At 37.2% G+C, this 24347-nt stretch overlaps 1 protein-coding gene across 21 annotated transcripts in view; it reads left to right on the top strand.

Annotated features, from left to right (window-relative positions):
- EYA4 (EYA transcriptional coactivator and phosphatase 4) overlaps positions 1–24347 on the top strand; it is a 318081-nt gene that overhangs the window by 273949 nt on the left and 19785 nt on the right. For all 21 annotated transcript variants that reach the window (XM_060190413.1, XM_060190433.1, XM_060190411.1 and 18 more), the window contains 3 exons: positions 2866–3002; positions 4320–4403; positions 21144–21233. In XM_060190413.1, the coding sequence (XP_060046396.1) occupies positions 2866–3002; positions 4320–4403; positions 21144–21233 (311 nt within the window). The remainder of the gene's footprint in view (positions 1–2865; positions 3003–4319; positions 4404–21143; positions 21234–24347) is intronic.

Below are 24347 nucleotides of genomic sequence, written 5' to 3'. Positions count from 1 at the left end.
TATAAGTCAAATGTCCATCAATATAATGGGTAAAATAAGTAAATAAATAAATGTCTAACTCTGTGATGTCAAAAACTGATCCAGGCTACAATATGAGTGAATCTGCTGGCAAACATAATGAGCAGTGAATAAAGCCCAATGCATATTTCAATAAATCTTGCAAAATGGAAGGCAGTGCATGACATATAGTAAAGGTTTAATAAATGCAGAGATACTTGTCATAACTTCTTCAGAGAAAATGTGCTTCCACCCATCCAAACACTTTTGCCCATATGTTGTTCAAATTCCTAGAATCTTTTTAAGATCTTTCAGTAACTTGAAAATAAACTCTGGTATAAAATCCTTTATTTATTGAAGCCAAGACATTTCCTATAATCAGTCTTTCCCCTTCACTATTCTGCTATTTTTGCCTCTTGTGGGATAGCAGCTGCCTCCCTATATAATAGTTGAATCATTCCTGCAGAATTCCTTTATGGACCCAATCCATGAAAAGATAACTGATCACACTGACTTTAGAACCTTATAATTTTTTTTCCAACTCTTGCACTACTGTAAGAACAAAGCTGCTTTTGGGATATGTGATATGATATGACATACCTGAAAAATCTGTCCATAAAGTATAGGAAAAAATCAGGGTTTATGTATTATTGAAAAAATTGGAAGCTTGTTTAATCAGCAAGAATAAATTTGAGTCAGCATTTTGCTGGAAGGAAAACTTTTTTTTTTGCAGGACATAATAACTAGGAAAATTATGTTTAAAACAAAAATAATTGAAAATATAAAAAGGTGTGTGTTATTTTTAGATATTAGTGTGTATTTAAATACTAAAAGCCTCATTTAATGTGTATACAAATAAACTGTAACATGCTTTATTAAGAGATAGGGATACATTTAAACACATAATTGAAAAACTTTATTGTGCTGCCTTTTCTCACATAGTTTATGACAGAAGTCTACACAATGAATTGTGTTAGTGGTTCTCAAAGAGTATGTGATATTTGAAGCAAAGAGATATAATTTAATATTCTCTTTTAATCTTTATTTTAATTTTTATTTACTTATTTAATGGTTAGAGAAAAAGAGAAATTAAGAGGAAAGGGAGAGAGACACTTGCAGTACTTCTTCACCACTTGTGAAGCTTCCCCACTGCAGATGGGGACCAGGGATTTGAACCTGGGTCCGTGTGCATTGTAATATGTACACTCAACCAAGTATTTTACAGCCTGGCTCTTTTCAATAGGGGCCGAGTGGTGAGCTCCTATGTTACAAATCTAAAGGACCCGGGTTCAGGCCCCTGGCCCTCACCTGTAAGGGGAAGTTTTGCGACTGGTGAAGTAGTGCTGCAGGTTTTTTTCTCTCTCTCCCTCTCCCTCTCCCTCTCCCTGTCCCTCTCCATTTCTTGCTATCTCTAGCTAATAAATAAAGATAATAATTTTTTTAAAAAAGTCAATAGAGGTCAGCAATATAAAAATAACTGGTAATTTAGAACATCTTAAAGTACTGCATATACCTCTTGCTTAATTTGTTAATATATTTTAAATTTAAATTGATAAATAAGGGCTGGGGAGGTAGCATAATGGCTATGCCAGTCTTTTCATGTCTGATGCATTGAAGGTCCCAAGTTCCATCCTCAGCACCACCATACTCTAGAACTGAGAAATGCTCTGGTAATTTCAATGGGTATTAACTTTCTGATAAAGTTCTATAATAATGTATTTGTATTTAAATGCTATGCTATTTAATTCAAATGGGGCTTGACATTGGATTCTCTTAGAAAAGTTTATGCATATGATTTAAATCAAATTAACTATGAATCAGATTTATCTCAATAATTGAGAAGATTACTGCTATTCCTCATATTACAGCATGCAAAAAAAGTGAAATTTTACAGAGATTGAGTAAATGTTTAAAGCAATAGAGTAGGTTTGGCTACTGTTCCTTGTGAGGTTTTACTGTACTTGGTTTTTTCTTGCCTCCAAGGTTGGCAGCCATTTTTTTTTTTTTTTTACTTCTCTTCTCTTCTCTTCTCTTCTCTTCTCTTCTCTTCTCTTCTCTTCTCTTCTCTTCTCTTCTCTTCTCTTCTGTTCTCTTTCTCCCCTCCCTGCCCCATCCTCTCCTCTCCTCTCCTCTCCTCTCCTCTCCTCTCCTCTCCTCTCCTCCCCTCCCCTCCCCTCCCCTTTCCTTTCCTTCCCTTTCTTTTCCTTTCCCTCTCCTCCTCCCCTCCCCTCCCCTCTCCTCCCCTCCTCTCCTCTCCTCTCCTCTCCTCTCCTCTCCTCTCCTCTCCTCTCCTTTCCTTTCCTCTTTCTTTCTTTCTTTCTTTCTTTCTTTCTTTCTTTCTTTCTTATTTTTTTTTTGTTATTTCCACTTCAATAGGACAGAAAGGAGGGGGAGGTGGAGAGGAAGAGAAAAAGATACCTACAGACCTGCTTCTCCACTTTTGAAGCATCCTCTCTGCAGGTGGGGGCTTGGGGCTTGAACCAGATCCTTGCACAGTTCTTTTGCATAGTACTATGTGCACTTGACCAGGTGTGCCACCACCTGGCCCTCTGTACTTGGTTATTCTTAACCTCCCCTCACAGATTTTCCATAGATCAGTACTTTCCACCTTATCATATGCTTTGTCAGTAGCCATAAATATGTCAATCTGCCTGTTACCTGAAAGACACATAGATATCAATTAAATCTAGAGACTAAAATTTAGAATGTAACCTGGTTATGGGAAATATTAGCATAACCTAGCTGTAGATAAAAATTTGTATAGGGAGTATCAATTAGAAGTGATTAAAGGATTCTTCATCATTACATTTATTTAGACCTGGTCTAAAATCTAAATGCTCTTCTTAATACAAGGTATGTTATTTATAGGAGAGTTTGATACTGTGCAGAGTCCCTCCACACCCATCAAAGATCTTGATGACAGAACATGTAGGAGTTCTGGGTCAAAGTCCCGAGGAAGAGGCAGGAAAAATAATCCCTCCCCACCTCCTGACAGTGACCTAGAGGTATGTAATTTTATTCTTAAAGAGTGTAAGATGATGTTTTACTATATTGATTGATGGATTCTGACTATAGTTCTAGTAATTTCAAACATAACAATATGCATGTGTCTTGAATTGAGTGGACTTTGTCATGGACATTTCACAGCTTTGAAGTTTTATATTTGTTTCATCACTATGGCATAAAATAAAAAACAAAAACTTAAAAAAACTTAAAAAAAACTTAAAAACAAAAACTTAAAAACTTACACATAATAGGCCTGAGGTAATTGGGTCTTTTCACAAAGATTGAAAATATAAAACTATTATTTGTGGCATAATTTCCTGATAAACACTGTATTTCGTAGTACTAGCATGATCAAATCGGTTTATTTGGGTTAATAAAAAATGGGGGGAAATTAATCCATATGGAAAAGGAATCTTCCCTGGATTCAATTCCTAGCACCCAGAGGAGGAGGGGAATAATTAAATACATTTCCAGATTTAGAAAATTCAGATGATATTCGCGGTAACTCTACATATGAGATCATTTCTTGTACTAAAAGTAATAGCATGTGTGTGTGTGTGTGTGTGTGCATGTATGCATATATGCATATATGCTTGTGGGGGCTCATCAGGTGATAAGAATTAGTAACTGGTGTAGCTAGCTATACTATAGGCAACAGAGAATGTTGGCCACCCTTCATTCTAAAAAAGGTCACTTATCACTACATGGGGATGTCAGCCCACTCAGCATTGCCACAATTTCCAGTTTCTCTGCTGCAATCAGCACCTGGAAGTTTGTGCAAAATATCCTAATCTTTAATATGGTGGTCAGTAATTTAAAACAATTCAAAGAACTATGAAGACAGAAAAACAATCTGATGATCTAATCTGCCTCAAAGGGTTTTTATTTTGTAATTTCTGTTTAAGGATTTCTTATTGTTTTTTTTTTCCAGATGTAAGTTCAGATTTATTCTTTACATGAAAGGCAACAGCCTCTGAATCTCTAAAACATATAACTTTAAAACAGAGTTTCAAATACAGTTCAGTCATCAAGCCCTAATGTGTCTTGTTGGTTATTAATGGAAAATAAATAACTAAAGGGATTCACTCATTTAAAACCTCTGATTTCTTAAAGCTTATTAATATTTGTAATACTCTTGCCTCTTAAGTTTTATAGAGGTTGGACCTGGCAAATTTAAAGACATTGAATAGTATAATTTTCTCTAAAGTGGCATGAAGCTTTTGTGTAACCATGAAAAGAGGTGTTTTCTACTTACAAAGAGATTTCTATTTCCTCAGAATTTGAATATTTCTTTGATATGTATCTTTTGTCTTTAGCGTGTATTTGTCTGGGACCTGGATGAAACAATCATTGTTTTTCACTCATTGCTTACTGGGTCTTATGCCCAGAAGTATGGCAAGGTAAGCAATCAAAAAATCTTTCTCTAAGGCATTATATTACAATTTTGTTTGGTTCAAATGTCAAGAGTCATTTAAAAATACATTTCAGGACCAGGAGATAGACCATTAACTAGAGCACACACCTTCCATGAAAAATACCCAGTGTTTGAGACCTGACACCATGTAGAAACACTACAGACAGCACTGGGGAGCTAGTAATAGTCTATGAATGGGGAAGTGGTGCTATAGTGTCTTATCTCTTTCTCTCTATCTCTTCCAACCCCTTTCTCCCAGAGAAATAAAGAAGCAAATGGGCCTGGGTAAGCACACATGTTATAATGTGCAAACACCAGGGTTCAAGCCTCTGCTCCCAGCTGCAGGGAGAAAGCTCACAGTGCTACAGGTGTCTCTGTCTCTCTTTCTTTGATTCCTGCTTTTCTATTGATTTCTCTCTGACTCTACACAATAAATAATAAATAAAAGTATATATATATTTAAAAAAATGAAACAGTTGAGCCAAGGAATTCTCAGCAGTGGCATTATGTATGCACAGGCCCTGGGTTCACTCTAAACTACTACATTAAAATACATATATGTTCCAGTGTATTTAGTACAGTCTGTCAAACTTGCTCTTAATTATTTATTTCCAGTATCTCATTGTTCTTCAGTATGACTTGGTATTTTTACAGAGCTTACTAAACATTGAATTGTTTTCTCTTTCTTCATTACCACATTGAATTTTCTATATCAAAACCAATAATTATTTTAAAGAAAAACTTGTCAGTTTTTCATATTTCACTTGTCATATTTGAGAAATATGCTTTAAACTTATAAAATCATATATTATTCTCTTTTGGGGGGAATTTCAGAAATCATTTTATTTTTTATTTTTTCAAAACTATTGAGTGAGGGGAAGATAGAAAGAGATACCTGCAGCAATGCTTCACCACTTGTGAAATTTTACCCCTGAAGGTTAGGAATGGGGGCTTAAACCTGTGTCCTTTCACATGGTAATGTGTACACTTAACCTGGTATGCCACTGCTCAATCTTAGCATTTTAGAAATGGTTTGAATTACTTTGTTGTACCAGATGTTGTTATAGAATACCATTTAAAATAAGTCTGGCAGAGCTGTTGAAATTATGAATAGATAGATATTTTTTAACTTTGAGTAGATATATACACAGTTACTATAAAAAATAGCCCTCTTATAAATGCAAAGATATCAGCCTCCTCCTCTTCCTTCTTCTAGTTAGCTAACTCCTAACAATTACAAAGAAAATTAAATGTTCATTACTATTATTATTTATTATTAGCATGTTTTAAAAGGTTTAGAACATTTGGTATGAATTAGCAGTAAAAACATTTTATTTAATATTAATCACTTTCCTGAATGTCATTAATTTCTGATCTTTACTCTTCTGCATTTTATTTATTATTTTTTAATATTTAATTTTTATTTTGTTGTATAGAGACAGAAATAAATAGAGAGGGGAAAGGAAAAAGAGGGAGATAGATAGAGAGACATCTGCAGCCCTGCTTCACTGCTGATAACCCCCCACCACCACCACCACAGGTGGAGACATGGGGCTTGAACCTTGGTCATTGCTCATAGCAGTGTGTGCTTATCTAGATGTGCCACAGCCTGGCCCTCTGCTGTACTTTAGTAAGACTCAGGTCTTATGAATGAGGAAGTCAGAGATATGAGCAGTTAAATAATCTCAGGTTATAAAATACTATACACTGAAGACAAAGTCACTCTCAGGACAAGTCCTAGTTTTTCATACTGTTTGCTTTATTGGAAGAGGATCTTGCTGGAATTGGCCATGTTAAGCAATATTTTTATCAAACAATTAAAAAATTAAAGTAAAAGTTATTTGAAATTCTTAATTTTTCTAATTAAAATGAGAGAATCTTATTTAATTCCTTGAAAACAACTTAGAAAACCTTGTTTGGGGAGTGGGGCAATAGTGCAGTGGGTTAAGTGCAGGTGGCACAAAGTGCAAGGACCTGCGTAAAGATCCCAGTTCAAGCCCCCGGCTCCCTACATTCAGGGTAGTCGCTGCACAAGTGGTAAAGCAGGTCTGCAAGTGTCTATCTTTCTCTCCCCTTCTCTGTCTTACCCTCCTCTCTCCATTTCTCTTCTATGCAACAACGACAACAATAATAACTACAACAATAAAACAACAAGGGCAACAAAGAGAATAAATAAATAAAATAAATATTAAAAAAAGAAAACCTTGTTTGTTGAATTATTAAATTTTTGAAATTCTTTTGATATTAACTTTTTTAAATGTGAGACAGTCATTATTACCTTTGAGCCAACAAAGCATTAATTTATTGTTATACTAAGGACTACTCTAAATTAGACCTACTTTGTGAAGTGGAGGAGCACATAGCTTTGAAGAATCATTATGGGAACAGTTGGGTAACTCCAGTTTCACCACACAGACTGTTTGTGTAAATACTGAACCAGAGCTCCACTAGAATATAGCAGACAATATTTGCCTAACAAAACTAGGCAGACTTACTTTCTGTTCTCATGAACCTTCCAAGCATACAAAACCATTTAGATAGTGATAACTGCTATGAAGACAATAAAATGGGTTTATACAGAGTTACTGAAATTAGTCTCAGCATTAGAAGGAGTTATCCCTCTATCTGTAGGGGAAAGAGAAAGTGAAGAGTTTTTCAGGTAAAAGGGATAGAAAGAGCCCTGTAGTAGGAATGGTCCCCTAGTATTCCAGAAATGCAGAGAATTGATATCATTGGAAGGTTATAAAATCGGACAGAATAATAAGTCTGAAAACAGAGGGCCATAGTTGGTTCTCTACTATCAAGCCTTTGGCTTGTCAGGCCTGCTGTCAGGTGTAATACACTCTGTTGAGGATTTAAGTCTAAAGTGGACATGACATCCTATAATTGGTTGATAATGTAAAAATGAAAAGGAAGAAGAGTAGACACAAGTAGAACTTTTAGGAGGCTGCTATATAGTAAGAAGTGATAGTGGCTATATATAATATTGATTTGTATATCTAAAAGTTGCTGAGAAAGTAGATATTAAACATGCTTATCACATAAAAATGTAATTTGTGGCATATCAACCAGACTTACTATAGGGATCATTTTGTGCAAGTATTAAGCCATTATTTTGTGTACTGAGAAGCTAATAAAATGTTATATTTCAATTGTAAAAAAGAAGTGGCAGTGGCATGGACTGAATTGTGCTTCTAGGACTCGCTGCCTGCACTGCAAATCCACGGCTCCTGGAGGCCATTTTTCCTATTTTGTTGCCTTTGGTGTTGCCCTTGCTGTTGTTGGACAAGACAGAGAGAAATGGATAAAGGAGGGGAAGGCAGAGGGGGAGAGAAAGATAGACAGCTGCAGACGTGCTTCACTGCCTTTGAAGCAACTCCCTTGCAGGTGGGGACCCAGGGACTCAAACCGGGATCCTTATGCCAGTCTATGCGCTTAAATTGATGCATCACTGCCCAACCCCTTGCTTCTAGGACTTTATTGTAAGTATCAGTAACCTGAAGATTTCTTAGTCACTACAGCTGACTGTGCCTTACCCCAGTTTCCTATCTTATAGTCTCGGGCTGGGTTAAAGACTTTGCATTTCAAATGCATTTTTAGGTAAAGCCGGATCATTGACCCAGAGCCAGGTCCAAAACCTTTTTTACCAGAGAATCTTTAACTTGAAAATGAGTCAAGGTTTTTATTTGAGAAAGACTTTCATTCAGGAATGAGGGGATTCAGCATGTGTGAGAGACTAGAACTGTTTCTCAAGCAACAGGCAGAAGAAGAAGAAGAAGAAGAAGGAGAAGGAGAAGGAGAAGGAGAAGGAGAAGGAGAAGGAGAAGGAGAAGGAGAAGGAGAAGGAGAAGGAGAAGGAGAAGGAGAAGGAGAAGGAGAAGAAAAACTCTCTTGGGATAACAGAGAAATGAGATGACAATTGATCCAGGGGAATCAGCAGGTGTTTTAGTTGTTGCCCAGTATCTTACATCTTAAATTACTGCCTAGCTATCTTGATGGGTGGAGTGTTTCGGGCCAGTTTCATAGATTCTCATTCTTGTGCAGAACAGTATATGGAGTTTCTGTGACACCATTGTCTGAATCTGATTAGTTAGAAACATCAATGTAGGGAGTCAGGCTGTAGCTCAGCAGGTTAAGCGCAGGTGGCGCAAAGCACAAGGGATCCCGTTCAAACTCCCGGCTCCCCACCTACAGGGGAGTCGCTTCACAGGTAGTGAAGCAGGTCTACAGGTGTCTGTCCTTCTCTCCTCCTCTCTGTCTCCCCCTTCTCTCTCCATTTCTCTCTGTCCTATCCACCAACCATGACATCAGTAACTACAACAATAAAACAAGGGCAACAAAAGGGAATATATAAATAAATATAAAAAAAAGAAGCATCAGTGTAAGCAACTAAGGTTATAGATTATTGACTGGTTTTACATTCTTATAATTCATTCATGTCATGAGTCAGCTTGCTAATCATTCACCTACTTTGCTGTCCCTAGTTTCCTTGGAACCTTCTGCATAGAAAGCTGTCTTACTAACCTTTTGGGGGGCATCTGTAGCTTCATGGGAATGAAGAAGAATGGCAAGCTTTATAGTCCCATAATCTTGTGACTGACTATGAGAATAAAATGTCTTAAGCCTCTAAGCTGGATTGATAATCATGAGTGCTCTTTTCTTCTACCTTTTACACATGTGCAGAAAAATGATTCTTTAATATAGGGGCTAAGCAATACTTATTTATAGCTAGTTCAAGAATTCAGTCTTTATTTAAGCTTGTAGGCAGAGATTAGAGTTAAAGCAACTGAGACACTCAGAGAATTGTCAGTTTTTTCCATGTTTTAACTTTTTTCCCCCCCTCCAGGGTTATTGCTGGGCTCGGTGCCTGCACCATGAATCCACCGCTCCTGGAGACCATTTTTCCCCCCTTTTGTTGCCCTTGTTGTTGTAGCCTAGCTGTGGTTATTATTATTGCCATTGTTGATGTTGTTCGTTGTTGGACAGAACAGAGAGAAATGGAGAGAGGAGGGGAAGACAGAGAGGGGGAGAGAAAGACACCTGCAGACATGCTTCACCATTTGTGAAGCCACTCCCCTGCAGGTGGGGAGCCGGGAGCTCGAACCAGGATCCTTACGCCAGTCCTTGCGCTTAGCGCCACATGCGCTTAACCTACTGCGCCACCGCCCAACCCCCTCCATGTTTTAACTTTTAAGTCGCTGTGTTTGTCCATCTCATTTGTGGAATCACTAATAAAGGGGTGTCACAAAATTATTTTCTTTGTGGGAAAACTTAACTCTCGGGCATGTTAATTTTAGTCTTCAGTGCAAAGGCCCATGCCTAATTGAATTTAGGAGATACTTACATTTTATAGCTATTCAGTGTATACTATCACTAATATTGTCACGTTAGTTGAGATGGTTTATAGTCATGAATGCTTTGTAGTCCTATTTGATTTCTCAGTTTCCTAGTGTCTTCATGAATGACTTTTGGGGATATCTGAAATGAGGTCACTCTGGTGATTAATAGACAGCTCAGAGAGATTTTTGCACTGCTAAATGCAAGAACTATTAGAGCCAGTATTTCTATAAGAAAGAGAAGATTTTTAATACTAGTTAAACTTAGAAATTGTTCATCTTCCATCCTTTTCCTTATATTGCTCAATTGTGTGCCTATAATGTGCAGTTTTAGAGCTTGATGTTTTTTTTTTTTTTTTTTTTTTGCATAGCATAGTTTTTCTTTTAAAGCCAAAAATCTTTTGTGCACATACTATGTTTCACTACGGATATTTATATAAAACATAAGAACAAAATCTTCTTGATGAAATGTAGAAGTTGAGGGCCTGAGATGTGCCATTTCCCTTATGTTGCCAGCCCCTTTCCTATTATTTTCCATCATACCCAAGATTTCTGATTCCTAAGAATTGCTTAGAACATAATCTGGGTGCCCAAGAAGTGGCCCAACTGGTAGACTCCAAACTACTTTACCTTGTCTCAGGGTCTGTTTTCAATGCAACTGCAGCTCCAGGATAGTGGAGTAGGATTGTGGTCTCATCCATGCTCTCTCTTTCTCTTTATCCACCATTAGATAATTAAAGTTGGGCTACATGTGGAAAAGGAAAGTCTGTAAGGTAGTAAACCTGGTTAAAAACCACTAGTGAAGGGGACCAGGCAGTGGCACACCCTGTTAAACACATATAGTACTAAGCACAAGGACCTGTGCAAGGATCCAGGTTTGAGCCCCTGTCTCTTCACCTGCAAGAAGATGCTTCACAAGCAATAAAGCAGGTGTCTTTCTCTCTTCCTCTATATCTCTGCCTCTTCTCTCAATTTTTCCTTATCCTATCCAATAAAATAGAAAAAAAATGGCCACCAGGAGCAGTGGATTTGTAGGGTAGGCATTAAGCCCTAGCAATAACCGTGGAGGCAAAAAATGAAACTAAACAAACAAACAAACAAAAACTAGTTAAAAGGAAGTCATGTGCCTGGGTGTGTCTTAGTACAAATAATTTACCCTCTAATGTTGTTTCTGCCTGTGAAAATAACTATACTCCAGTTCCTTTCAGAAGTGACTGCATAGATTATAGGACATAATGCAAAATAGCATTCAGTTTTAAAAACTGTCATCCACCTCCTAGACCAAATAAACTTACATAAAGATATATACTTCCAGGTGAGAAGTGACTATAGGCAGGGGTTTTCAGACATGCATGACAGTGTATACTCTGACTATGCACAGAATGGCATTGCTTGAAATATATTTATAGAAACTGGAAATATAAATAACAGAAATGTAAAAATCATATCTAAAAATGACTGCACCTCTTTTCATTTCCTAATACTCTCTTCTATCTGCCCCATCCCAGTGGGAGGAAAAATGGTAATAATAAGTACCATTTTTTATATGTGAATATATTCTTTTTCCTCTTTTTATTAGTGATTTAAAAGTATTTTTAATTGAAAGTATAGTTTCAAGAGTGTTATCACAACCTCCACCACAGTTTTGTGTTTCCTCCACCCCTATAACTACTGTAATTCTTACAAGTCAAAGAGACAGATTGGTTCTTTTTTTTTTTTTTTCAAGTTCATTTGTCATAGTTATCTATGTTCCACATACGAGTGATAGCAAACTAATAGTTGTCCTTCATTTCTTTTTAAGTTTATTTTATTTTTATTATTGGATAGAGGCAGAGAGAAATTGAGAGGAAAAGGGAAAGTTAGTTAGAAAGGGAGAGAGAAAGACACCTACAACTCTGCTTGACCACTCATGAAGCTTTACCTTTGCAGGTGAGAACCAGGGGCTTGAACCTGGGTCCTTGTGCACTGCAGTGTGTGCTCTTAACCAAGTGCACCACCAGCTGGCCCCAGTTGTCCTTCATTTCTTTACACAATTCACTTAGTATAATCACATCAGTTCCATCCATTTTGTTCCAAATGATATGATTTTATCTCCTTTGATTACACAACAGTGTTACAGTTTGTATATGTGTCCTAATTTCTTTATTCAGTCCTCTGTCTCTTGAACTCTTCTTGGGTTAGTCCCAGCACTGCTGAGTATCCTGTTAAATATATTATCTCCCTAACTTTCACATACTCCTATATAACTGTTATTGTGTCCCATTGTTCATAAACAACATGGTCAGTCAGAACCCACATCTATTCCTCATGCTCTTAACCTGTACCCCATTTGACTTTAGGTTTTCACTTTCAGTCTATAAAGGTAGAATTCATGGTATATAGTAATTTAAGTATGAATTTCCCTAGTAACTAAACTTTATGGATTTACTAAAAGTACCTATATTTTTACAAATACTACTTTGAATTTCACAGTGATCTTTCTAATACATTATCACTTTTTGACTGTGTCCAGTTGTCAACACAGCATATGAAGCAGAACTATTCCTGGATATTTACCATGATAGCAAATGAGGGATGTCGGTATTTGTGTTCTGTTGCCTATAAAACTGATGATGGGTTTTGCAGCTGAGTGCCAGTTGGCACGTACAGTTTTCAGCACTGCAAAACTCTTAAACTATGAGTGTATAAATTTGGCAGGATATAGGCCAAATGTAATTATTTGTCATCTGCTAGAGTTCTGGAGATTTTTCCTACCTCCTGATTAATTGGATATCTTGTATTATCTGATAAGTCACTGTAATTCCTTTGGCAGGGAGAGGTGAAAAATTCTGAATAAACTGTGCCTTAGGGATTTGTTTTACTCTGGAGCCATGTGCTATGAAGCCATCATTCTCTGAACTTATTTGACAGTACAATGCAAAGGAAATAGCCCAAGTCAAGGAAAGGAGTGAAGGAAAAGTAGTTTCCTTATAATGTGAAATTCATGCACAATCTCCAAAAACTACTTGTTCATTATATATAGCACCTTATATGTAAGAGCAACACTGGAGAAATGACATGATAATATGAGGATAAATTAACGGTTTATTCTTTGTTAGACAATTCAGTCATGTTTATAGAAAAAAAACCTGAAACAGCACCATCTAGATGTTAAGTTTTAGGCCAGTCATGGAAATAAATAGGTACTGCCTCGTGTTCCTACTGGCTAATTAAATTCAACATTATTTAATGAAATGATTGGAATTAATCAGTTGTTGGAAACACAGATTGCAGGCCACATTGATAACATTGACACCATGCAGGTTGCCTGTTGTCAAGATGTATTACTCTGACTTTGACAGTTAAACAAATATAAGTTCAAACTGAGCCCAATCTCTTATTATGCAAATGATCTTGAGCATTTATTTAGTCTCTGTGAGCCTCCTTGAGTCCTGACTGTGTGTATTTATTAATCACCTCTTCCATATCATCTTTCTATCTCTTTTGTATGCTTTCTCACTCATCCCTGTTATCCTCCATCTCCATGACCAGAATCACCTACTTGACTTTTTTCCTTTCAATTCCATTACTCTGTACTACTGTAGTTTCCTGGGAACAATATTCTGACAATGTTTAACACATTTGGGATGGCTTTACTCATTAAATTCTCTTTTGATTTAAACAGAAGTTGCTTATAATAAGAAAGTACCCTTTCATGACTTACTTAATATTGGCTATTGTTAATTGCAAATTCATTACTCATATCAAACATTTGGCATCTGGTATCTGAAGGAATACTTTTAATCTTAAAAAAAAAAAAAGACAGCATTTTCCACCTTTACCAGCTCACTAGCAAGTACTTGACAACCCAATCAAGAAAGCACCATGGTATATTTAGTCCCTGAAGTTAAATTCACCTGTGAAAGTGAAGAAATATGTTCTTACTCATAACTTTAAGCTATTTATAGAGATATTCCATACCCAAGAAGTTATGCTGAGCCATTTTTATTCTTAGTCATCACTGACTCAGTTCTTAACATTTTGAAAGGACCCAGAGGTTCAATTTCTGGGGTAACTACCTTTGGTACCACCTTAACTGTCCCATCCTCTTTCCTGAGGCTCTTATATAAGTACTTCTTAACTAGTAAGTGCATATGAGTCACCTGCCTACTCAGTATGTTAGACTGTGGATTCTGTTTTAGTAGATCTGAGGCGGGGTCTTCAGTTCTTTTTAAAATTAATTTTATTTATTTATTTGGATTTTTCACTGCATTATCACTGCATTGGATCATAACATTAATTTCTAGCATGCGTCATTGAAAGTGAACATGTGAACCTTTAGTGTACATATATGTTCATTCTCCTTTTCTATGAAGATCATAGGTGATGCCCATGTTGCTGTATGTGAAGTACACTTTGAGTATCAAAATCTTCACCTGCTGATTCTCTCTCTCTCTCTTTTTTTTTTGTGTATTGGATTTAGTAAAGAACTTTGAAATGACTGATATTTGCCCAATAATCTCTCAGTGCAGAAAACTTGATTAGGTTGCTATTGGGTATGGCTTGCTACAAGGGTTTTAATTAGCTAGCCAGTGTTTCTCATCTGGGGTCACGTTTTAGAACATGTGCCCTAGAAATTATAACCCCATCCCTGAATATTATCATACCCTGCTTTGGTGCAATCCTCACCATCGTGTGTGTGTGTGTGTGTGTGTGTGTTCGTTCTCCATTATTGTAAACTCACAAAAAACCTGTCCAGTCTCTATTCATACTTACTAACCAACTGAATGTGAGCAAATATCTCAAGTGGTTCCAACACTCTAGGATTAAATACCCCTTCTAACAAATTATGTCATACTCAGGCTTGCAGACCACCTCTCCAGTCTGTAAAAATCTCCCCCAAGAAAGAGATGGAGAAAGTAAGGGAGAGAAAAAGAGAAAGAAGAAAGAGGTCGAGCAGCGAAGCAAAAGAAAAGAATCATTTCATCTTTGTGCCACTAACCTTTCAGCACAATCCATGCCCTAGCACCATACTCTCACCCAAGGCATCTCTTCCCAAAAGGACCTATTTTCGCTTCTGAGTTCTTTATTCCCCAGGCTTTAATATTACTCCCAGTGACAGAGTTATATGCAATAACAGTCTCACCAAAAGTAACATCTTGAGCCTACTTTTTATTGTTGCTCTCTTCCTCTAACTTTCTAATTAAACAGCTGTACTTAACTCTCAGGGATGGACTTCTTGCCATATTGAGTGAACATTCAAGGTGGGCCTCTCTTCTACATTTGACTCAGTTGATCAAACTCTTTCTCTTAATGTTTTGCAGAAAACTGAGAAATTTTACACATGTACCAACAACTATATTAACTGTAAACTATTAGTTTCCCCCCAAAAAATCAATTAAAAAAAAAAGACTTTACTTCTCTGTTCTGGGCTACTGCCTTATATTGTCCCCTAACTTAGTCACTGCTACACACCAACATTCCCATCTTTGCGTGTATTTCTACCAGTATGTCTGTGTCTGCCTAATCTGCTCACTTTTCCAGATGTCTTAATCACAACTGTCACTTCCTGAGAAACGCCCTCTCTGCATTGTTTTAAAGCAGGTATACAGGTGTCTGTCTTTCTCTCTCCCTCTCTGTCTTTCCCTCCCTCTGTTGTCTCTGTCCTATCCAGCAACAACAATAATAACTAAAACAACAATAAAAAGACAACAAGGGCAACAAAAGAGAAAATAAATAAATAAAATTAAAATAAAATTAGTCACCACTACCCACATCAATGGAGTCCTGTATCTCTATCTGATTTTTTACCACCTGAAATACCACATACTTACTAAGTTGGCTTTATAAAGTTTATTTATTTATTTATTGTACATCTTGCATGGCAATGATATAAACCAATAAAGCCAATGACATTGGCTAATTGGTTCTCTGTTCTATGACTAAAATTTGAAAGTGTCCAACACTTAGTAAATAATAACTATGTGCCAGATGAATAAGTGTTCCTGAAATCATTCTCTAGTTTCCCTTGAAAGCTTATAAAGTCACTGACTATCCATCATTGACAAATATCTCAATTGTTACATGTCTCTTCTGATTCTTTACTGAATTTCATTTCATTTCTTGTCACTGATTAAAACAGTTCATATATTCTAAAAAATAATAAGTTTCCCATCCTGGATTATGGGATTAATTTTTCCTTCCTTCTCTGTAATGAATTTGCATAACTTCTATCCCTGTGTGTACAAATTTATAAATGTACATCAGATCTCAGCGGAATAACTGTTCCATGTATTTGAGTTCTCTCTCTTTTTTTTTAACTCCATTTCTTTAAAAAAAATAATTGCTGCCTCTCATGAGATATTTTTATATTTGGTCCCTGGAGGAGGAATTCCAGCTGATGGCCCAGTGTAGGGCAGAGGCCCATAGACAGACAGTCTGGCTCCAATTTATGCTCTAATCTAACATAACTTAGAAGCTTTAGTATTTTAATATAGAGGAGTGCTGTTCTTTACTGTGACTTAAATATATACTGGTAACATCCAGCTTAGAATCCCACATATATGGGTCAAGGTTTACTTATTTTCCTCCTCTTCCATTTCTTGCTCTGTCCCTGTCTCCTTGTCTCTGTAAATGAACTGTCTTGAGAACAGTTTTAGTGATTTAATAGAGCAGTACACAGAGTAAATTGGCAATAGTTCAGTTTACCCCATATTAAACTCAGTTGTAGATGCTTTGAAGCTATTAGAACTGTTATACTTATATAACAAGTATCAAAGCTTCTATAAAACAGGCCCTTATTATTCCTCTTTTTACCTCTAAGTTTTCACTATCACTTCATTTCAGACCCTAAACTCAACACTCAGTACAGTTAAGTTGAAAAAGGCAGTAATTTTTGATCCATAAGGTGCCCATAATTCTACAAACATCTCATGAAAATGAGCATAGAAAACTTGGGTCCAGTCCAAAAGTATGTTTAACTCTCGAATGCCTGATAAAACCATGGGAGTGAAGGTTCTGGCATTCTTTTGCAGTAGTCAGGCAAGAGAGGGTGCCTGGTATTACAGAGACCTTGCTATAGCTACAAAGAAAATTTCTAGTCATCTTTCATGTAGTCTTACATCTGTGGGCCCTTTAACGGGGAGTGGGGGAGAATGTAGCACTGTAACCTGCCTACTTAGAATTTGCTGTCCTAGTGACTTAGTAAACTGGAAAAAAAAAAAAAAAAAGTAAAACTACACATTTAAATGCCATCCCTCACTAGGCATGTGCTTAGAGACAAGATCACCACATCTTACAAATATGGTTTTCCTTGGTCTGTGGCAAGACTATCCCTGTACCATTTGTGCCAAGTCTTTGGGATGACTGACGAACACCTCCTTTTCAACAGGCCTTGATTTTTGGAAATCTTAGTAAAATACAGCTAGTTTGTACTCTGCAAAAACCGCAAACCTGAAACCTTCCCAGCTAACAAATGATATTTTGCAAAAATGTTTAGTAAGTCCTGGCTTTAGTAGAGTGTGTGATGTGGAATTACCATAGCTTGAGAAACAAATGAGCAGTCCTGCCAGTATGATGGGTTTGCATTCCAATGGAGTGTTTCAATACAGTTTTCATCATAACATATGCTGTCCTTACTTATTAGAGAATTCTTGTTGGTTTTTTAAAAGGCTATATTTCTTTACATGCTTATCAGATGTACTAAATGCATTTTTCATGGAGTTTGTTATCACTGGGTATCATAGATATCTATGCACTTCAGAAGCATAGAATTAATGAAAGAGGAACAGAACATGTTTTTCCCAATAACCCCTCCCCCCCACACACACACAACTGATCTGTCAATGTAAAGTATGCTAGGCAAGAACAGAAGAAAAGCAATAGTTTTCTTTAAAACTTAGAAAAGATGGAATACCAATGCATAAAAATTGAATCAAGCTAGCCTCAAAATAGAAAATATTTTAAATAAGATGTTTTTGAACTTTCATCTGAGATGGATATCTTTAGGGCAGTAATCATCAGAAACATAACAGAGTAGTGTGTCATTCAGTTTTATTGTCTTGCACCAGTGAACATTCCTCAAAAGCAATGAGCATCACTAATGGAATTATATGTTTTCATGCTATAATTACATCTGATTTTTTCCCTGATATTACTATAGACTTTTTGTTCATGGTCCCATGACTAGACAGAATCTTTACAAGTTTTGTATGGCCTCAGCCTAATACTCCACCAACCCTAAAAAAAAAAAAAAATTAAAAAAATGGAAGCTTTTAACAGAAGAAAAAACAAACGTAAATATATTTTTAAAAATTATTCAAACTTCAGAGATTTCTCTTTGAACAACAACAATATGGACAAAATAAAGGAAAATTAAAAAAAAAAGTCTTCCTTATTTCCCCCCTGACCAGGGGGTTACTCAGTTCTGGCTTATAATGGTACTAGAGACTGAACGTGGGAACTCCAAGCCTTAGGCATGGAAATCTCTACAATAGAGATGTAAACAATTTAAAAAATTAAGTTTACATCTAGCATTATTATCTTCCACTTCCTTTCCTTCTGTGACAAGCTGTAACTTCATTCAATACATATCAGTGATCTCCCTAATTTTTAAACAATAAATTTTTATTCTTTTGGCTATATTCTATAGAATATGGAGTAAGCACTCTCTTCAAATATCTTTATACTTTAAGTTGGCCCCTCAAAGTATAGAAAGAAAATTGCTTGCTGCAATATAGGTTTAGCATAATCAAGGAGTTCTACTTGCAAATGGGATCAGTTGCAAGGGGTGTCTTTCTCAAATCTTATAAACATCCATTTATACCAGCTTCCCTCTGTCATTTTCTTTTCTTAATTTTTATCATTTTATTTATTGGATAGAGACAGCCATAAATTAAGAGGGAAGTAGGTAATTTCTTCTTCTAGCGTTTGCCCTTCTTCCGTAGCCAGTCAACAGCATCAGGTTGAGCCTGATGTAAAGTTTCGAGACCTCCTTTGAATCTGGAGAGGTGGCAGTCGTTGACTATGTGGGTCATAGTCTGTTTGTAGCCGTAGGGGCAATTCGGGTCATCTCTGGCCCCCCAGCGATGGAACGTAGCGGCACACCGGCCATGGCCTGTTCGATAGCGATTGAGGAGGGCCCAATCATAACGTGCTAGGTCAAAGCCGGGTTGACGCTTGCAGGGGTCTGTGATGAGGTGTTTGTTCTTTACCTCAGTGACTGCCAACTCTGTTTCCAAGAGTCTGGAACAGAGAAGTTCAGTGTAGGCGTAGGGGACCAGATTGGGTGACGAGACGTCAAGCGTTGGACAGGGTGGGCGAAGATATCCGCGTATATTGGCAGGTCTGGTCGAGCGTAGACGTGGGAAATGAACTTAGATGATGCCGCATCCCGACGAATATCTGGCGGGGCGATGTTGCTAAGAACTGGCAGCCATGGAACCGGGGTGGAACGGATGGTTCCAGAAATTATCCTCATGGAGGAATATAATTTGGAATTGACCAAGTGGACATGGGGGCTACGGAACCATACTGGGGCACAGTATTCTGCAGTGGAATAGCATAATGCCAGAGATGATGATCGTAGTGTGGAAGCGCTCGCGCCCCATGAGGAGCTGGCCAGTCTTGCAATGATGTTATTCCTCGCGCCCACCTTTGCTGCAGTTTTTATGAGATGTTCGTGAAATGACAGAGTGCGATCGAGAGTAACGCCAAGATAGACTGGCTGGGCTTCATGCCGGATTCTCGTATCGCCAAGCTGCACATTAAGCTCACGCGAGGCCGAGGCATGGTGTAGATGGAAAACAGATGATACCGTTTTTGCAGTGCTAGGGATTAGTCGCCATTTTTTATAGTAATCAGATATCAGAGACATGTCTTTCGTGAGTGATTCCTCGAGGATGTCAAACTTGGATGCCTGAGTTGCACAGCAGATGTCATCGGCGTAGATGAACTTCCTTGAAGAAGTTTCTGGAAGGTCATTGATGTAAATATTAAATAGCGTAGGAGCCAGAACAGAGCCCTGGGAGAGGCCACTTGAGACAAGTCTCCATCTGCTAGACTAATAGACAGGTACAACAGCTTTCCCTCTGCTGATGGGAACTGGGGGCTCATCCTTGGGCCCCTGTGCATTGTAACACATGTGTTCAATCAAGTGTGCCACCACCTGGCTCCTCCTCTGCCACTTTCTATATCTGAATTCTGGAGCTGGCCAAGCCTTACCATGTGCAAGGACTCAGGTTTGAGCTCCTGGGCCCCACCTTCAGGGAAAAGCTTTACAGGCATGGGCCAGGTGGTGGCCCACCTAGTTAAGCACACACATGACAGTGCACCAGGACTCAAGTTCAGGCCCCTAGTCCCCACCTACAAGGGGAAGCTTCACCAGTGGTGAAATAGGACTGCAGGTGTTGCTCTGTGTCTCTGTGTCTCTCCCTTTCTGTCTCTCCCTCTCGTCTCAATTTCTGTCTGTCTCTATCCAATAATAAATTTAAAAATACTAAAATTAAAAAAAAAAACTTTACAAGCAGTGAAACAGATCTGCAGGTCTCTCCCTCTCTGCCTCACCCTCTCTGCCTCACCCTCTCTTGTCTCCCCTTCCCTTCTCAATTTACCTCTCTCCTTATAATAAATAAATAAATGAAAAATAAGGTATTTTTAAAAGAACATGGTTTCCTTTACAAATTTTATTTTTAAAAAAATTTTACTAGAAAAATAATAACTCATAAGATAGTTGTCACATGTATACATTTCTTTTTTTTTTTTCTGTCTTTTTATTTTTATTTTAGCTAGAGAATGGGAAAGTGACCCACTAGACTGAAACTTCCATCAGTTCTGGTGAGGACCAGACTCAAATATGAGTCACACACAGTGTGATGGCAAAGCATCACACTGCCCAAGTAAACTATTTCACCACCCATGTGGACAGTTTCTTTCCACTCCTTCCATCAACTGCTGTCTTCCTCCAACATACTGCACTGGATCTCCCACCCTCTTTCAGTGTCCTTTCACTTTTTAGTGTCTTTGGATCTCTTGCAATAGGTTATGACTAGTCTAAATTTCACCATGTATTTTCCCTTTCTTTATTTAATTCTTTTAAAACAACTCATCTCCCGTCACCAAAGCCTTATACAAATACATTTCTCAAAAAGAGAAACTGGATCATGTCAAGTGGTTTATATTCTTCTTTCCCCTTCGATGAACTTCTTGCTTGCTTTGATAATGTATATTGGCTTACTTTTTTATGGGCATGCCTAACCCTGTAAGTTGAAGATGTATCTATCCATTTTAGTTTGTTCTATACCACCCTTTACAAAGGCATCTTTTCAGGATATTCCTATGTCTTTAAAAATAGTCTTAATTATAACGGTGGCTACTAAAATTTTACTTCATTATTGTTTGTATTTTCTTTTCAGGATCCCCCCATGGCTGTTACCCTTGGACTCCGAATGGAGGAAATGATTTTTAATCTTGCAGATACACATTTATTTTTTAATGACTTAGAGGTAAGAATTTTAAAAGACAAGAATAATTATATCCAACAGTAAAACACCAAAGATTTCTATATCTGTAGATGACCTCAAGAAACCTGAAAAATAGAAATTCAGCTTCACCATAAAATTCCCATCAAAAGGAAAATTGTTTCTACAAACATAAAAGCTAATTTCTTTTCTTTTTTTATTTTTTATTTAAGAAAGGAGATATTAACAAAACCATAAAATAAGAGGGGTACAATTCCGCACAATTCCCATAACCCGATCTCCATATCCCATATTCTCCCCTGATAGCCTTCCCATTCTCTATCTCTCTGGAAGTATGGATCCAGGGTCGTTGTGGGTTGCAGAGGGTGGAAGTCTGGCTTCTGTAATTGCTTCCCCGCTGAACATGGGCGTTGATTGGTCGATCCATACTCCCAGTCTGCCTCTCTCCCTACCTAGTAGGCTGGGGCTCTGAGGAAGTGGAGCTCCAGTACACATTGATGGGGTCAGGTCTTCTGTCTAGGGAAGTCTGGTCAGCATGTTGCTGGCATCTAGAACCTAGTGGCTGAAAAGAGAGTTAACATACAAAGCCAAACAAATTGTTGAACAATCATGGACCTAAAGACTGGAATAGTGCAGATGAAGTGTTGGGGGTATTCCTTCATGCTCTTGTGTACTTCTGCTTTCATGTATATATTTTTCCCTAGTTTATGGGCACATGTGAACCTATGCTCTATCTCAGGGGACCTGGACTATAGGTTTGGGGACTTTTTTGGGAGTGGAACACCTGGAATGGAATTAGAGAATACTATGAAAGGAAAGGTCTCACCCGAGTGATGAAGCTGAAGGGTTGTCATTCCACACCTGAAGTCTCTGGTCACAGTCTGAAGTGAAGCATGCTGAGGTGGCCATGTTGGGCATGTTGGGTTGATTAGGTTGCCATCCGCGGATGCAATATTATTTGATTTGATTGAGAGCAGCATGCAGAAAAGTGGGCTCCACTCTAAGGTTCCAGGACTGGGGGAAATATAGGCTCTATAGTGGAAATGTGAGGTTCCTGTTGTCTTAGGGTTCAAGAAGACAATGGATAGTTAAAGCTAATTTTTTAATGGATACTTCTGTTTATGTAGTGACACAAATCCAGGACAGAAATGTCTCTTTGTATTTGCTATTTTCTACTATATACACCTTGTAGACTCTTTCTGGCTCTGGATATCAAATGATTACAGTCTGTTTGGCACCTTTGAAATAAAAATTATTTATTCCAAGTTACTAACCATGACATTAGGTAAATCATTAGATAGTAGTCACAGATACCACTCATGCTAGTAGCATAGGCTATTAATTTTGTAGATAATCTGAAATAAAATTTTAAATAACATTATCATTCTTGATTTCCCTTCTTTTGAGGTAAAACAGCTATCCATATTGCCTATCTGATTATTTTAAATACTTTGTGAAAGTGAGGCTTTGTACATGTGTCATTTAACTGCTTCCAGGCACACTTTTTTTTTTTTACTCAGATACAGAGACAAGGTATATATCACAATACACAATTCAGACGCTTTACTTGGTGAGCTATATCTTCATCCTATAGAAAAATTTTATATCTTTTTTTTTAAGTTAACACTTTACTGTCAACCTCATATGAAAAGAAAGCGAAAAAACCAACAAAATGAAAGAATGTGCCCCTCCAGTAAATACTGAAATGAGGTAATTAATCTGAGTTATACTGAACTGAGCTGTAGGATATAAAGTTAGAAATAAATGGGCTGTGGGGTCAATACCAACATTAATGCAACAGACTTTCATGTATGAGGCACCAGGAGTTCCAGATTCAACTCTGTCGTACCACCATCAATCAGAGCTGAGCTGTAGTCTACTAAATTCACTAATTGATTAATTGAGATAACTGGATAGCTGACAGAAAAGACAGTTCTACTTATCTATAAAATACAACTATGTTGAAACGGAGATTTTTCTTTATCAAATGACATGATGAAATGTGATTTTAATTTCAGGGCCGCATAATAGAATAAAGTATTTATGATCATAAAATGAATTAAGAAATAAATTATTATTACTGAATCATTACTTTTTGCTCAACATTTTTACACTGAACATTTCATATTCCATTTAATCACTTTGTGAAGTAAATACGTTTATTGGATTTTTTTTTTTTTAGTGGAGTGGTTATATGGTCAACTAGCATAAATTTCATGTCCAAGTTATTTGTCAACTATGTGGTGGAACTGGTATTTAAACCTTTGAATTCTTTCAGGATGCAGAGCATTTACTTATACCCCCACCCCATACTGAAATTAACATAAATGTCCATGAAATAAAAGCCAGGTTAGTCATAAAAAAGTAGTATCTAAAAATCATTTTTATTTATATGTAGACATTTTAAATTTAAAAATGAATTGGAGGGGACCAGCTGGTGGCACACCTGGCTGAGTACACATGTTACAATAGGCAAGGACCCAGGTTCGAGCCCCTGGTCCCCACCTGTAAGGGGAAAGCTTTGCAAGTGGTGAAGCAGTGTTGCAGATGTCTCTCTTTCTCTCTCCCTCTCTGTCATCCCCTTCCCTCTTGACTTATGGCTGTCTCTATCCAATAAATAAATAAAGATAATTTAAAAAATAAAATAAAAATAAATAAAAATGAATGGATGAAATAGAAATGACCCTCTAGCTTATTCAGTGCTATATTACCAGTAAGATGGAATGAATTTTCTACACAGATTTTTTAAATTTTATTTTATTGGAGGATTAATGTCTTACAATAAATACAGTTGTTGGTACATGTGTAAAATTTCTCAATTTTCTGCAAGAAAGTCTCACCACCAGTCTAGGTCCTCCTCCACCATCATGCACCAGGATCTGAAAGACTCCTTCCTATTCCCCTGAGTCCTTTACTTTGGTTCAATACACCAAACCTAGTCCAAGTTCTACTCTGTTTCTTATTTCTCAACTTTTGTCCGAGTGAGATCATCCCATATTAGTCCTTCTCTTTCTGGTTTATCTCACTTAACATGATTCCTCAAGCTGCTTCAAGATGAGGTAAAGCAGGTGACTTCATCATTCTTATTAGCTAAGCAGAATTCCATTGCATATATATACATATACCATAACTTTCTCA

This window comes from Erinaceus europaeus, chromosome 4 (genome assembly GCF_950295315.1).
Source record: "Erinaceus europaeus chromosome 4, mEriEur2.1, whole genome shotgun sequence".
Taxonomy (NCBI): Eukaryota; Metazoa; Chordata; class Mammalia; order Eulipotyphla; family Erinaceidae; genus Erinaceus; species Erinaceus europaeus.
This window is presented reverse-complemented; position numbering and strand designations above follow the sequence as displayed.